Source organism: Ixodes scapularis, unplaced genomic scaffold (genome assembly GCF_016920785.2).
Source record: "Ixodes scapularis isolate PalLabHiFi unplaced genomic scaffold, ASM1692078v2 PGA_scaffold5__190_contigs__length_132052651, whole genome shotgun sequence".
NCBI lineage: Eukaryota > Metazoa > Arthropoda > Arachnida > Ixodida > Ixodidae > Ixodes > Ixodes scapularis.
Genome location: NW_024609880.1, coordinates 101,331,613 through 101,348,650, shown reverse-complemented (window position 1 = coordinate 101,348,650; position 17,038 = coordinate 101,331,613). Strand labels below are relative to the sequence as shown.

Sequence of the window (17,038 nt, the reverse complement as noted above, 5' to 3'; positions counted from 1 at the left end):
AAGGCTTTCAATGGTCCACACAGTGTAGTCCGCGAGAAAAGTCAGTCCACATGTTTACTCTTGCCCCGAGATGAATAGGCGGTTTTGTAATGTAGGACTTGGTATATGCGGGAACTGACGCCCTCTAAACAATATAAGAATCAAAACGACCTTTTTCAAAAATAACTTCAGGGGTGTTCACACGAGGGCGAAATCCCGGGGATTTCTCCACGGCGCGCGCATCCCGCGAAAAAAACGCCAGGATTTTGCGATGTGCAAAAGCCTGGCGTTTTTGTCTCGTGATGCGCGCTCCGTGAAGAAATCCCCCGGATTTCTCCCTCGTGTGAATACCCCTTTACACCGTTCAAAAATGAAGGGTGCGCCATACAACAACACCCTATTTTACGTTCAAAAAGGGCGCACTCAAAATAAATGTGCGGAAAGAGTGTCCGTGTAGCCATAAGTGTAAGTCTCGAGAATGTCTTTTTTTTTTTTTTTATGTAACTGCAAGGGGGTTATTACTTGCGTTGAACGAGATCAGCCATCACCTCCTCGTCTTTAGTAACTTCCATGCTGGCGATGTTCTTCTGAAGCGTGTCGGGGCTGAAAAACAACACGAGGAAAGTCACATGAAATTTCGGAAAGCGGAATAACTTCCTTTAAACTTTGAATACACACAAAACAATATTGAAAACCAATAAAAAGGAGGATAGTGACTGAAAGAAAAAAAGCTCAGTACTTTAGCATGTCCACATGGCAGGGCCGTAATTCTTTAATAATCTTTTTTTATCTTTGGGGTTACATACATATACATATCTGTTTTGAACGCTTAGCTGATATGGAACGCACACATTTCCATGGAACTGTCCGTGAAAATTCTACGAAAAACTCATCAAAGATATAAATATAATATCTGAGCATAGCGCCATTGCCTGATCAGAACACGTACCTCCAATGAAATAGAAACTTCCTTTCCAGAAATAAGAACTGCCAAAAATAAATATTGTGATTAGGATACTATGGGGGCATCGCGGTGCGTTCATGGCATGTTCCCGGCTCTGTCATTACGGTTGCGTAAACCGCCATGCTTAAAGAAATAAATTCAAACACCGGTCGGCTGAAACTTTCTGGTGCTGTCGCCCGTGCGAGCTCATCCAGAGAACGCCTAATGTCCTCTTATCTCATCTCCAACGAAGTCTAATGTTTGACGGCGTAATTACCGAGCGTAAACAGGAAAAGAAAATGATGTCAACCCCCCCCCCCCCCCCCCCCCCTCAAACCAACGGTGCAAAACCATTGCTCTCGCGCGCTACGACGTCAAACCAACAACCGCTTTTTGGCGATTCTCTCTCTCTCTCTCTCTCTCTCTCTCACGGCCTTGCTGTGCGACCAACCAACACCAACACGAGCAAGCGAGGTCGTTGCAGGGATCCCACATTCGCTTTGCAATGCAGCACTCGACCGCCACGTTCTCCCTAACCTGTTCATGCCGACGATCGTTGTGTGTACTCCGGGGAATTTGTACAAGCTGTAGCCGAGGCCGAGTTTCTCGAGGCTGACGCCGGACTCCTGTAACGAGAACGACACGTGCCATGACATCATAACGAGTGAATATCGTGCGGTGCGAAGCTGTGGAACAGCTGCAGCCCGAGACTGCCGACTGCTGTTTCCTCGCACGCGTTCTCGTTTAAATGGAAACTAAAGCAATTCGGTATTTGAGAAAAAAAAGTCTATCTTTTTTTTTATTATTATTGTTTGGCCTCCGGAATTATCGAATATCAAAATTATATATTTCAAATTGATGCACCGAGTAGCCACAGCAGCGGTTTCAAAATAGCGCTTAAGCCCCTCCTTCCCGTTGCTTTCGGTGGGAGGACAGAATTGTGACGTATTATACGGAAGAATGGATAGTTGGGCGAGTTGGTGGGAATTCATCTTGGGACACAGCGCGAACAACAGACGTGGACGAAGAAGAAACAGACAGGACGAGCGCTGACTTTCAACTGAATTATTTTAATAAGAGAACACATGAAAACGATCATTCCTATTAAAATAATTCAGTTGATAGTCAGCAGGGTTGTAAAAGTTACTTCAAAAATGTACCTAAGATACAGTTACAGTTACTCATACGAAAATGTACCTAGGTGCGTATCTAGCTACTCGCTTAAAAATGTACCTAGGTACCGGTACAGTTACTTCAAAGGTACTTTTTATTTTCACGTCAAGTATTTTTCTCAAATTTGTCACATTATTATTAAAAGTAAATCCTTTGTATACTGGGATGTACACAAAAACAAGTTCGATAAACATGCTTTATTGGAGTCAATGTGCCCGCCCTGTCCTCGCCCTGTTCCCGTGCCTAGCTACCAGCGAAGTCAAAGCTAGCGCGAGCCCAATGCTCTGTGCATTCCTGAGTCCTGACTCGCGCGTGGGCTCGTGCAGAGTGGGCACCGTTACGGGCTCCATGCGCGCGCTTGTAGCTCCGGCTGCGCTCGCACCGAAGCAGAAACGAACTATAGGAGGTATTCACTGGACGCCATATTTGAGGGCGATGTTTAGAGCGTATGTTCAGAACGAGCTCACATTAGTAGCCTGCCAAGACCGGCAACCATGATGGTGCTAAATGCACGCTCCAAAAGGACTGCGGAAGCTCGCCGTCAGCACGCGCTCAGCAGCAGCGCACACGGATATGGCCGCCAGTGAATACTCCCTATAGTTGAGTTGCACCAAACTCTGGATGTAGTGCCGGTAAAGCCTCACCGTCCTTTTCGGAGCACAAAGCACTGCGCGACTCGCGCGACTACGGTGTCTGCTCCGCGGCTGTCGCTTCTCTGCAGCGCGTCGGTGCAGGCCAAGGAGCGCACTCAACGGGTTAACTCGCCGTGATCCGATCGTGACTTCGCCAGCACATTGAAAATGAATCGGAATTTTTGAAGCGAATATCAAATACCGCAATATTGGAAGCTGCTGCCCAAAAAACAACTCTAATCTGAACTAAAACATTCCACAACAGTGAGAGTCGTTAGATGCTGCTGCAGATACCTTAAAAGAAGTGCAGGCTGATAAAACTAAATATCCTGTACCATCATAACTCAGTGTGACATATTTAATTGTATTTTTTATCTGACGAGCAAATAAACTTTATTTAAAAAAATGTTTTTTTTTGTGTTTACTTTGTTGAATTTTATATTTCATGTCTTAAAAAGGCGACAGACGCTGTGTTCCAATAATAGAGATGGGCTGTATATAGCAATGCAGCATTATTTCATTATCAAGTAATATGCCAACATATGCCAGACCAAGTTCCAAAAAGGCCACTACCTGCTCCAAAACAACATTTTGCCTGCTACAAGGCCTGCTCCAAAAGGTCAAATGGCACTTCCATCACTGTGTAAGGTATGTTATTCTCCCTACTATGTGCGCTTACGTCCGTCAGTCGGCCAAGAGATTGACGTTGCGTCGCACGTCAGGGTAGCAACTTTTCGTGCGTACAATACGCCTGCTACCGATTTCTCGTTGTTCTAAACTGCGGATGTTCGGTAACTGGGGCTTAGAACTTTGCAGGACCCCTCGAAACCGTTGTTTAAAGCCTGTCCCTGCGTCAACTCACTCTTCGTTTTCGTCGTGTTAAGACCCATTCGCCACTCTGACATCACCTATATAGTATATATGACGAAATAGAGGTCCTTCGGTAGAACAACGGAAGCTTTATTTTCGACGTTTCAACCGGAGTCCGATCTTCGTCAGAAATGGGTAACAAAAAAAGGTTTGGTCATACCTATACAAAATTACGGTGCAAGTCCACTTTTCAAGGCGTCTGGAGCGACGGTAAGAAGTCGTTACAAAGATGTCCGGGTGCGCTAGGTAAACTAGGCTTCCGAGAATATGAACCGACCCACAACAATTATCTGTAAGCTGCCTTGTCATTGGTCATTTAGATATCGTCTTCGTTTTAGTTTTACTGGAAGCAACCACTTTTTTCCCTTTTTAATGCCCGCAGGTCCGGAATTTTCCGCCGCGGTTGACCATCTTTGGCGTCTGGCAGAAATATCGTTTTCGTCTCAAGTGCTAATGCTGAAACCTAGTTGGACTAGTGTCCTGCGCCGCTGAGCTGTTCTGATACGGTGCAATAAGTATTAACTAGTCATGCTTTGCTTTTTCAAGAGGTCTCACAAGGAAACACTAAAGAGTGTCGACAAGAACAAGACTAATGTCGACGGGGTAAAACGGAAAGCCGCGGCACCCAAGGAAAGACCCGAATGTAGCACAGGGCCTCCACAACATAGAATAGTAACAGCCCAGCCATCAGTGGCAGACTACATCAGGAGCTCGAAGTCCCCGTTCGGCCAGAGTACGAGTACTTAGATTATCTGCCCTTGATGTTTGTATCCTTCTACTGCTGCATTAAGTTTTGACAACGAAGCCTGCCAGTTTTGTTGTGCTTAATTATGTGAAATGAACATTTACATATCTAAGGTCTCCCAATACTATTTTCCGCACGTAATTATAACTGTAACTCTGGAAGTAGTATTTGTAGGGGGTGTTTAAAAACCAGAAGGGAGTTTCTTCAGGAGTAGCATTTTTAGTTTTGTAAAGTGCAAAATTTGAGCTCGATTTATTGCGTAGAAACACTACGTGATGTTAAATTGCTTTGAGACTGTAATTATAATTTATTTTCAGTTATATGTTATATTGTATTTTCTACGATTTTGACGAAATGAATAGAAAAGTACCTGTAAAAAGTAACTTCACTTAGTTACAAGTTACTGGAAAATGTACCTAAGATACAGATACAGATACTGAGAAATGAAAGTACCTAGGTTTGTACCTCAGGTACAACAAACGTATCTAGTTACCGATTTACAGTTACTTTTACCTGGGTACTTTACAACCCTGATAGTCAGCGCTCGTCCTGTGTGTTTCTTCTTCGTCCACGTCTGTTGTTCGCGCTGTGTCCCAAGATGTATTATACGGAGATCTCAACATTTCCGCGCTTTCCGCAAAACGTTACCCGAGCATTCAGACGCGCTGCGCGCGTTTCCTCACAGGCGGCACGTGCAAGGCGCTTGAAACCATAGAGTTATTACAATAAACGCTAGAGGCTCAGCTGGCGCTAGTGTGCTGTTGCAAATTGAAGCAGACAGCAAGCAGTCAGAAATTGACTTCCGGTAATGCATGTCTATGGGAAAAAGCGAGTGCATTTTCTCTCTGAGCTCGATTATAAGAGCAAATATCACGAATAATTTGTACGTACTAGGCACATTGGAACATTTCTCAGTCACGCAGACGAAATAATTGGTCAGTTACAGCATTTTTATTTGAAATTCGCGGCATTAAAAACGGTGTTAAAACCGCTTCGTACGTGCATTTATGTGCACTGTCGGACACTGTTAGCGCGAACACGGCGTCGACGCTTTCCAGCATGGGGGATATACGTGCCAAACGAACGAACGACATGTGGAAAATCAAGAGAGACGGCAAGAACTACGCAGTAACACTGGGTAAATAACTCCTTGTGCTTGCAGACGATCAAAACAAGTTAAAAGTCACGTAATATAGTCCGATTTGCAATAAATAAGTACTGCTTTATTCTTTCTGCTCAGCGAAGATGCTTGTTCTTAGTTCAAATCATCACCCGCACGCTCCAAATCTTTGCAAATAGGGGAAAGACAGAGGACAGGTGCGCGATAAAAACTGCCCAACAAAGGAAATAATAAGAAAACACACCTTTCGTAGCCCACGTACTTTATTCTTTACGTTTCGGACTTTTTTTTTAACCGCTCGTAGAGATGCACGAGAAGGCCATTTTCATATAGTGAGAGGACAGGCATATTAGCAATATATAAGCACCAACGGAATGCTGGCTAACTTTGAACACACTCCACATTCCTTTCGATCGTTGTTTTGCTTAGGATCGTCGCTCGTTTCTACATACCTGCCATGGAACAGAGGTTTGGGCCTTCGTTCATTGGTAAAAAAAAAAAATGCTGTAACTAAAGCAATTACACTTTCACAATATTAATAAAGGTACATACTACCCGTTACAACCGAAAGAACAAAAGTTATTAATGTTGTTTTCCGGCGACGAGACAAAATTCACGCACGTTTTCCCATAGGAATACACAGGAAGACTGGAAAAGTAGACTGCATGCTGTCTGCTTCAATTTGCAACCGGAAGTCCCATAGACACTAGCGCCAGCTGAGCCTCTAGCGTTTATTGTAACAACTCTATGCTTGAAACGTCTGGATAGAACGTCACACTCAGCTGTTGGATTTTTTTTTTCTTTCTCGGGTTTATTGATACGTTGGGGTAAAATGCTCTAGGTATTAAAATTCATGGGATAAATATATGCTAGATTTTATCTCTACCTCATTATTTCGAGAACCTCTTCAGCTTCCCTTTAAAGGTTGGCTCGCAATGGTGTAATCACTCATTGCATTCATGCACCACTCTCAACATAATATTGAGCTTGCTCAAATTCTCACCTCTCTCTCGCTCTCTCTCTCCTCACTCAGGCTTCAGTTGGATTCTCGAAATTTTTTGACACATATCATCCCTCAGCGCGGAATATGTCGTGTTGTATGGGTCGGGACATTATTCGCAGTCGACGTGCAGTATAAATGCGTTCGGACAGCCGAGAGCCAGCCAAAGGGGGAAAAATGCCGTATGGGTGACTCAAGGTGCTAGATCAACCTACTTCCAGACTGCTTGCGATGACAAGAAATTTGACACTTTATTTCAACCTCCCTTTAAACAGCCCTAGGCACGCTGGGCTCCCAGCATGGCATTTTCACCGTTCCGAGCTGAACGCCGCTGAACAAGCGCATATTGTGCGGCACCTTTAAAGGGGCAATTCATTGCAGAAGCATTCGTTATGCGGGGGTTGGGTTACCTCCTGGTCCACCTGTGGAGGCGCTGTGATTGGGATTCTCACTATCCAGTGCCGTCCGCTATCTAAATACGGTCGCTCGTTACCCGCTCAAGTAATAAGTGAACATACGCACAGCGTGCTATATAATGCTAGTGCGCCCGAGTCACGCCAACGATTTGGTTAAAACTGAACCCAGTGAAAGCTTCTTTTTTTTTTTTTCTTCACTATGTTGCGAGCAGGTCGGCCACTCTTCATCTTTGCGCAAACAGATCGTGGCCTTTTGTGTGGTCCACAACCAATAAAACGCAACTTTAAAAATATATACATCTTAAGGAATGTAAAACGTTGCCCCAAAACAACGTTTTACAACAACAAAGTAGTGTTGCTGTAACACCCCAAGGGTGTTACAGCAGCACTATTGGGGTACTAGCGAACACGGTGAAATTAGAATGCTAGTGATCTTAGCTGGCACCCTAGGGATATTTTTTAAAGCGGAAAGTTTACGAACAACAAGCAGGTAAAATAACCTTCGCCAAGATGGAAGTCGTTGTTAGTGCTGCGGATACCGTTCAAACATGTCCGCCTCCCTTCACCGTACAGCATACTTTTTCACGCCATTTCAGCGCCTTTCAAAAGGAAGGGTGGTGTATTGATCGAAGCAAGGGTGCTGAAAGGTAAGTCTGTAGAACACCCTTCTTACACACTCAAGCTGTAAAAGTCCTTAGAGTATACGTTCCAGAGTCCACGGGAGGATTGAGTATACCTGGCAGAAGGCATAGGCCCTCGCGCATGCGTCCTTGAGCTCGTCGGTGGCCGGGTGCCAACGTGGTGGTGGTCCACGTGTCAGCAGTCCCATGCCCAGCGGAGCCGCGTTGGCCACCCCGACACCCCGGCCCTGCGTGCAGTCGCGAGTCGTAACCCCGCACACAAGATGAGAGCACTATAGGTCTCGGGTGGATAACACCCCGTAGCAGATCAGGGGCACGTGGAGCGAAAGCTCACTGTGCTGACTTGAGTTGGTTTTTATTCCTGTCGGTTTCAGTGTTCAGAAAAATCACAAAGGTACAGGAACTTATAAGGAACCTCGAAATGGCTGCTGACGTTTCGCTGAGGAGCACGTTCTTCGGGAACCTCAGCTTTGTCATTCTGAAGCTTCCTGCAACTTGTAACGTGTATTTTGTAACTTGTAACTTTGAAGCTTTCCGTACGTTGTAACTTCTCATTCTTAAATGGCAACTCTAAAGCTTTTCATAACCTTGAAGCTTGAAATAAATTGGTAGCTTGTAACTGAGCTTCCTGGATTTCCTGCTCTTATATGTTTAATTTTTTTTTTCTCGGGAGGTTTTTCAGGTTGTAATCGATAGTTAGAGGCTTTAAAAATCTGTTGTCACTTTTGGACATCATGGAGTAAAGTGTGCAGTCACTTGGAGCTACCTGAAAGAAGGGCATGTGTTCTCGTAGAGTTTGGTCGAACAGCGTGCCGCGGCAGTAACTGAGAACGATGTCTATCTTGACAGGACTTCTTCCGATCAGCTCCCTGAAGCAAATCAAGAAGAGAGAAATGTCATAAGCAATGTGCTTTTGAGCACGATATAGGTTTACTGCATGCAGCACTAAACCACTGAAAAGGCAGTCCCAGGGTCTGGAAAACCAAAAGCTGGCTTGCGTTCTTATCGCTTCCTATGATGTCGTAGTTGTTTTTAACAGAGAATTCGAAAAGGATATTTGTTTTAAATTGAGGCAGAAAACGATGTTTACAACAAATTGTCCAAGCAAAGCTTACCGTAGTGTCTGCAGCGGATACCCGGTGATCCCAATGTTCCTCGTAATTCCTGCTTGCCTCAGCGTTTCCAGCGCTGGAAGCGTTTCTTGCAGGATCACATCCATTGTTGGGGCAAACTCCACATCGTGAACCTCCAAAAAAGAAGAAAAACAACAATGATTTTCAATGTATTCATTTCTCAACTTGCACGTGGGGGCCTTATTTATTTTTTTTTTCTGTCGTTTCTTAACATTGATAAACGTCAACCAGGCGTGCTTTATCAGAAGATAAAGAACCCGGATGACTACATTTTGGCCTCTTATGTGTCGAGACATAAGCGCCAAGCGGTAAATAATGTTTCCTAAATTAATTAAAATCTTCTTTACCAAGTGAACTTTCAATTGGTTTAACTATAGACGCACCATTTTTGATGCGTTTACCGAAAATGTATCACATGGTGAGTACCTTCTGACCCATTTAACTCCCAACCGTTCATGGGGCCATATAGATACATGCAACAGCTAACAAAACCTAGCGTTTTCTTAGATGTCGCTTATATCTGGCAACACGGGAAACCAAGTTGATCACATAGTCAGCCATCACTTGAATACGTATATTTTATCTGTATTCCATGTCAGTAATACCTTATAGGTAATTAAGAAATCATCCAAAGAGAGCGATTTGCTTCATCTTCCGAAAATATACCTAAATAAGTATATATTTTCTTTAAATTAATAAAAATATACACTAGTAGCAGGTACGTAGCCAGAGGGGAGGCCCACGGGGCCCGCCCCCCCCCCCCCCCCCCCCAAATCTTCCATTTCACTGGGACCTCCTCTCCCCCCCCCCCCTCTCATACAGCATTTTGTCATGGGCGCCCCCCCCCCCCTCCCCCCCCGAAACAAAATCCTGGCTACGTGCCTGACTAGTAGTCATGATTGACCGCCACGAAAGTGTTCTATTATTCGCCTTCATAGAGATATAAATAATATCAAGCCATCGGCCATATATTTCTTCCGGTGCAGAATAATCCACGGAAACTTCAACTCGTTTCTTCAGAACAACATCGTCAAATTCTCTCATTTACACTTTCCAGTTTCTGAATGGAACTCATTCCCCTAGTTGCATTATATTGTTCTTTACCATACGCAACAACTATATAAACCTCCGTGTGTGTGTTTTTTATGCTTTTCTGGTGTTCTTCGGTAATCTGTATTTTGATTTCTTCCATATTGGTAAACTGTAAAGCCCCTCAATAAAATTAAATAAAAATTATACACAAAAAAGGTTAGCTGTTCAACAGCTCCCATCGCGGCACCGGTATCAGGCCTTATCTCTAGCAATCTCCAAGGCGAATACTGAAGGTGCCGATACAGACAAGGAAAAAAGTCATAGCGCTTTCTCGAACCACAAGTTAAGCGGAAATTATCAAACGCTTTCATTAAAGACGTCGCATGAGTATTCCCGACGCTGCATGCAACGCAGCTGGGGTAGGTGGCGCGTTGACGCGGGACGTGGAAGCATGGCCTTGACAAGACGCAGCTGGACCGAACGGCAAAATCATATTGGCAGCTAGTCGAATCTGCGGTAACTAAAACATGTTTTCATCATTTTTTTTTTTTTTACATAGACATTTGAGGTGGCTTACAGTAAGCAAGCATTTGATCATACCTTAATAAATGAAGAGATACGAGCTAAATAAAACACGGTTAGGACAGTGTCTCTTCCATTTCTCGGTTTCTTTTGTTCTTGCCGCGCGGCGATTTACGTCTGCGCGTACCGTGTCACATGCCGGACGTCGCAACGTGCGTAACCGTTCGAGCACAAGGGGAACACGAGGAAGCGTCCAACGAGGGAAAATCGTGAGCGCGAACGCCACGACAAACAAACCACTCGTGATGAGCGACCATGCCATGGAAACGAAAACGCGAGAAAGACAAATAGTGTATGGTGTTACGACACCGCGCGTTAACTGGGACGGTCTCCCCCCCCCCCCCCCCCCCCCCCCACCGGAGTCTGCTCGGTATAAAACGCTGGTCCGTGCCGACTTGATTGTCACTGGTCTCACACGTTCCGTAGAAATCACTGCCCTTTGGACGTCAGTCTTTTTCGGATACCTCGCAGCGCCGACTCCCATTCGCATCTTCAGGATGATCTCTCAGGTAAGATATAGCGCCGAGATCTTCTAAAACGCTGGAAGATATCCGAGACCTATTAGCAAGGCCGTACAGTTGTGCTTGATGACTCGATGCACCAGAGGCGACGAAGGTCCTCCCGCCGCCGATTATTGCGCAAAACGTTCTTCGTTTTCGGCGAACTACTTTTGTCGTCGCTGAGCCCAACTAATGGAATCCTCCTTACAAGTCTGTATTTCGCAGTGTAGCTAGTTTGGCTTTCTTGAAAAACTGTGCGGCTTCATTTTTGGTCTTGCAGGTTGTTTGTTTACATTTCTCATGTTAGGGGGATACCGCAAATGTCCAGCCGTTTACCATCATACGTGTTCTAAGGCAGCGTTGCATACAAGAGCATGACAAGCACGATGGTTGCCTCAACTTCAGTGAGACTGTTGCCATCTCGTCCTTAGCTTCGAGAAAAGCGAGCATTCGGAAACAGAGCTTAGTGTATAGAGTGCAGTCATATGTCATGTTCGACTCGTAGTTCGGTAAGCAGCCATTTAGCCCGGTCCCAGGAACGCCAATATGCAATCGTGAATTTTCGGTCCAGGGGAGCATCGTCTCACTAGCAACACACACGTACTAAAAGTTTTGAAAGATGTTTTGCGATTCGCCCATAAATTAAAACCAGAAAACTAAAAAAAATAAAAAAATACCCAGAAATATATTTTTTTTTTTGTTTTTCTTGTGCTGTGCTGTGCTTTTTATACATAGAGTTTACGTACAACACGCACCGCATACAGAGACAATTGCCTCTGTTAACCGTATGAACCACGTGACAGGGCTCTCTCGCGGGTGCGCCTCGATCCTATTGGCCGTCATAAGCGTGTATGCATGTACCCAGGCATGCTTGTCGGAACGTCGCAGTATGAGTCTCGGTAAATAAACGATAGCACCGAAATTGCCAGTGTCGGGTATCAGCAAGCTAGTGCGGCAAACTTGTTTTCTATGCCAATATTTCACGTGAAACATAATTGCTCGAGGCTTTTGAACAGTATACCGCCCGGTTAAAAGCATACAGGCGATAATGGTTTGACACAGTCGCTAAAACAACCTCCACTAAAATGGTTTGAAACTGTTATAAACGCGATCCACCTTATGAAGGACTTGACGTATGATAGCACCCCACTGGAAACATATAAAAGCAAAATAGCTGTGTTGAATGAGTGCAGCGATAAGTGCAAGTCGTCGGAGCACCCTTTTCTTAGCAAACGAAAGAATGTAAACCTTTTTTTAGTTCGACGATCCGAACAATTTCGAAGGCGGCAAGAATTTATACCTCAGCGGGGACGCTATACCCCATACGTCCTGCTACAGGTGGTGTTGATGTGCCTGTTCTCTGGTGCTTTGGCCGAAGACCGCTTCTCCGGACCCGGGTTCAACCAGGCCGCGTACGGAGCAGCCGGGTACGGTGCCCCCGGTTACGGAGGCCCCGGGTACGGAGGCTCTGGGTACGGAGGCCGCGGGTACGCAGGAGCTGGGTACGGGTCCGATCCCGTCTATGTAAGTTGACCCTGCTTATTTCCATTTGCATGCATTCGACAGAGCTAGGGCGCCTAAACTCGTCAAACACAAAGTTGGGGCCGAAGTTGACGGAGCGCACCGATTGGCCTACCACGACGATGACTTCGCACTTTTCTCGCCAACGTCCAATCGGCGCGCTCCACGAACTTTCGGCTCCAACTCTGTGTTTGACGAGTTTAGGGCCCTAGTCACTGCAATCTCTGTGGAGCGTAAGTTCGTCTGCTTCTTGCACGGGGGTTGGCATGATGTCAGAACGCCGAGCTCTTATTGGTCGATTGCAAATGAATTGTGGGTAGACCTCGAGCACTGAGGTCTACTCACTATCCTTTCAATCAAAGCCAATCAGAGCTCGGCGTCGTTCTGACGTCACCGCAACTCCTGCGCGAGACTCAGCAGACGAACTTGCTTTCCGCATGGAGGCAACTCGGCGAATGAAGGTGCTGGTGGTAAATGCTTAGAAACCCCCAAACAAAAACGGTCTGCGCTGTGGCACTGAGCAGAGTGAAACGTTATGCTCAGTGCTAAAAAGCAGTTTTTTTTTTGTTTGTTTTTTTTTGTTTTTTTATATATATATTAGCTTTGTTATTCGCTGAGCGTTCTCCGTAGATTGAGGCTATTGGATCTCCCCTTTCAAGTGCTCTTCGGGAGAGCAGACGCTCCTGAATTTCTTGTAGTACACAACTGCATCTTCTACGAAAAAGTTTAAAAAAAATTCAATTAATCATTGCGTTTCTAAAGCTTGTTCGCGTGTAATGCGAACACCAGTTTTCTTCTTCTTGTAGTGCAAAACTGCACTTCTACAAAAAAGTAAAAAAAAAAAATTCAATTAATCATTGCGTTTCTAAAGGTTGTTCGCGTGTAATGCGAACACCGTTCTGCTTCTTCAGATTGGCTGGGGAAAGGGGTGAGGCAATTGGTATTTGATACGCCAAACCATTCGTCGGAAAGAAGAAGGGCTTTCCAGGCAGGTTAGACTTCGGTTCTCAAACGTGGAAACCAAGGTATACACTTTTTTACGAGTCAATCTTTCTTAAGGTTTGACCTGTACCTATTCTGACCTATAGCCTAACCCTAATCCGAAATACAATGATAACAACGAAAGTACCGACGGAACATACATGAGAAACGCGACACATTTGTTTACACCACTTGCCTCCAGAATACCGTTTCAGATCCTGCCAAGTTTAGGCATCAGCCTTTAGAATATATACGTGATAAGGGGTTTTAATACTCTGGTGAGCTTTAGCGATCGGTGTCCTCTTGTTCTCTGTCCCAGCTTTTGAGGCGTTTATTCTTCTTTCGATGCACCAACTAGCCCAATCATCCATTTTGCTTTAGACGAACCGCGTACGTAAAGCAACTTTTTTTTTAATTACGTCAATTTAGGACATCTGAACGCTTGGAGGCACAGTGTTGCAAAACGGTACTATACACTTTCTGTGCGAATACAAAAGAATGATTGAACGCGGTAAGTAAATTACGACGCTTGAGTTTCTATACACTCAAGTGTCGGCCCAATGGGCACGGGTTGCGCCAAGACCCTCGGGAGAGCGAAGAATAATGTACTGTGACAGATACGGGTGCCGTCGAGCCGAGGAAACGAACAAAACAAGAAAACGGACACGCGTGTCAAATGAGGCCGGCTCGTCGGAAAGTCACGCGATAAGACCCGGAAAAGAAAGTGTAGGAGGAATGTTGACACGTTACAAAATTCATTCTGACATCTCATGCACCCGACAAAAATGATTTCGTACAAATTAAGTTGTCGTCAAAGCGGAAAAAGCAGACACGGTATACACCGGCATTTTACAGGTGCGGATTACTTGACAGCCAAGATGGATTACACATTTCTAACACACCTGTTATAGAAAGAGTATATTGCCTGGAGAATTTAGTAAAGGTATATAGTATACCCCAAACCAGTGGCGTAGCGAGGATTTTTTTTTTTTTTTTTTTTTGGAGGGGGGGATGTGGGGGGGGGGGGGGGGTGCTCAAGTCCTATAAATTCTATACCGCTGGCTATAAGAAAACTGCCTCGCCCTTATCCCACTCGCACTTTTTTGGACACTTTTTTTTTGCTAGTAATTATTCTTTTCCGCCCCTACAAAATATTCATCAAATGTATTGTGAATAAAAAAAAGCGACCAAGAAGGCAATAGATCAAATTGTTTAAGAAACGAACCTGTTACGCAGGATGTTGAGAATAATCGCCCTCTGAGCGCCGCCATCTTTGTCTAGTGGGCTGAATGTCACACAGCGCGCAAGCAACTGCAGACCAGTGACTCGGCAGTTTTTGCCTGGGTGACAAGCTCTGGAAAGGTGTAAGTATTCACTGGCCGGCCATAGTTGCGCGCTTTCCTGTTGAGCGCGTACTGACATCGAACGTTCGCCAGATTCTTTCCACCGCTACAATCCTGTTGTTCGTGGCAGACGATGAGCTACGTCATCCACAGCTCGCGCTGCTGATGACGTCACGCGAGTGCCTCTTGTAACACGTTGCCTCCGGACTGCTGCAGCCTCCACAGCCGTACAGTTTCGGCTACGACAACGTGGACGAGTACGGCACCAAGCTGTTCCACAAGGAGACTGGCGACGCCAACAACGTCAAGACCGGCTCGTACGGCTACACGGACGCTAACGGACTGTACCGACGCGTCAACTACGTGGCCGACGCCAACGGCTTCAGGGCCACCGTGGAGACCAACGAACCAGGCACCCAGGCCGGGGCCAGCGCCGACGCCGTTTTCAACGCCAACCCCGTGGTGGTCGGACCGACGGGCCCCGGTGCGGTCGGAGCGGCCGGAGCACCCTACGCGCCTTCGGCGTACGGGACCAAAACCGGTCCCGGTTACGGATATCAGGGATATGGCCATGGCGGCTACGGTCAGGCGGGGTATGATCAGGCCGGATACGGCCGCCCGGGATATGGGCATCACGGACTGGGTCATCACGGATACGGCGCCCGATCTTGAGACCTCCCTGCGTGCATTGCTGCCTCACGGCCATCGAGTGTGTTTAGTCCTAGCCAGTCCTTCACTACCACACACCGCGGAGATTTACATAACGTTTAGTCAAACCGAACCATCCTTTTTTCACGTTGCATGCTGAGTTATGAATTGGCTCGGCAATAACAGGAAGCGCCTGAAGAGCAATTGTAGAATGTTTTTGTTCATTTGTTAAAGAAGTTGTTGAGTCTGTGCATTTTGTTTGAATAGAAAAAAAAAAAGCGTTGAAAGGGGGCTAAAAACGCTGAGCAATATGATTGCCCGCACGGTCTTTACCTACAGATCCTCAATGTACTGTCCTGGCCAATTCTGCAGGACGTCTAATTAGTTTTATTTATTTACAGATCGGCGAAAGTGTTTTTAATAAAGGTTCTGCTTTTTCCATCCATTTGACCCATTGCCTCTACAAGCTACATCTGAAGAAACCTTAATAAAAACATTACAAATAGGACTACACGGTTCCTACACGGAAGCGATCTCTATCCACAAGGCAGGAGCGTACTCTGGCAAGGACAGCTATCTGCTGACAGGCTATTTGGCCGTTTGTGACAAGCGTTGAAGAAGGCCAACAGCCCCACAATTCCCCTCGTTGCAAGGTCTGCTGGGATTTTCCGGAAAGTTCTACTCACACGAGCGAGAAATCCCGGGGATTTCTCCCTAGCGCGAATCACCCAACGAAAACGTCAGGTTTTTTTGTGATGCGGCGCTGTGACGCTCGGCAATGCATGGTTCCGCGTGTTAATTTGAGCGGCCTGGTGAAGCCGTTCGATTCGGGTAAGATTCGGGAGACCGGTGATAGTTCTCATGGCCGACCGATTGAGAACTTCTTTTTGGGGTTTTTTTGGGAGGGGGTGAGTTCAAGATAGTTGTAGCCGTACACTGCATTGAATACCAACAGTGTGCGTGCTAGCTGTTTTAGAATGTTCCCCTGTGCCCCCCCCCCCCCTCCCCCAAGTTTTGGTGGTGGTGCGTTGGATGATATGCAAACCGTGTTTCCATTGAGCTTTAAGCAAACGGAGCCAGCTGTGAGCCCCACCGTCCTGATCGATAGCGAGCCCTAGGATTTTACTGATTTCCTGTCGCTCGAGCGGCACCTCATTAGCGAAAGGTTTAAATGAGCTACTACATTAAGCGCGAATCCCGAGCGGCACGCGATTATCATGTACGTTGTATTGTCAAGAAATAGCTGCACACCTGCCTCATCTATAAATTAGTTATAATGTCAAGGGTCTTGGCCCAGAAGGTCCCATCTTGATATAAATAGTAAACCCCAAGCCCATCCACCTCTTGAAGTTGGAACGCATGCAAATTCGGCCATTGGCAGGTTAAATAATGTTAAGGGAAAGGACAACACCTTGAGGGACCCCTGTGTAATTTGGAGTGAGGGCCCCGGCAGTGCCACCCGCCATCACCTGGAACTGCCGGTAGCAGAGGAAGGAGCGGATAAAATTAAAAACTCTACATTAATGTGGACATTTGGGCCACTCTGTTTAAGATCGTAGACAAGCGCAGCGCAACGATGGTAATGTGGTCGGGACCGGGAGTCGTGTTACTCCGAGCTGTTTGTAGCGCAAATAACAGCTCCCCCATGGTGAAAGGCGAATCTTCCGGGTGTTCTACCTTCACAGGTTGCATTTTACAACTCTCTGAAGATGGCAGTGTGGATGGTTGATGAGAACGTATCTTCCGTAGGCGGTTCCGTTCAGCACATATTTTGTACTT

The 17,038-nt window shown here is 45.9% G+C and overlaps 1 protein-coding gene across 1 annotated transcript; it reads right to left on the bottom strand.

Annotated features, from left to right (window-relative positions):
• Window positions 1-497: 497 nt before the first annotated feature.
• LOC8040575 (L-galactose dehydrogenase) lies at window positions 498-8,948 on the bottom strand. Its single transcript, XM_040216880.3, has 6 exons — window positions 8,865-8,948; window positions 8,635-8,765; window positions 8,286-8,388; window positions 7,615-7,746; window positions 1,460-1,548; window positions 498-582 (listed from the first exon to the last, which is right to left on the bottom strand). The coding sequence occupies exons 1-6, from the start codon at window positions 8,946-8,948 to the stop codon at window positions 498-500; spliced, it is 624 nt and encodes a 207-aa protein (XP_040072814.3).
• Window positions 8,949-17,038: the final 8,090 nt, after the last annotated feature.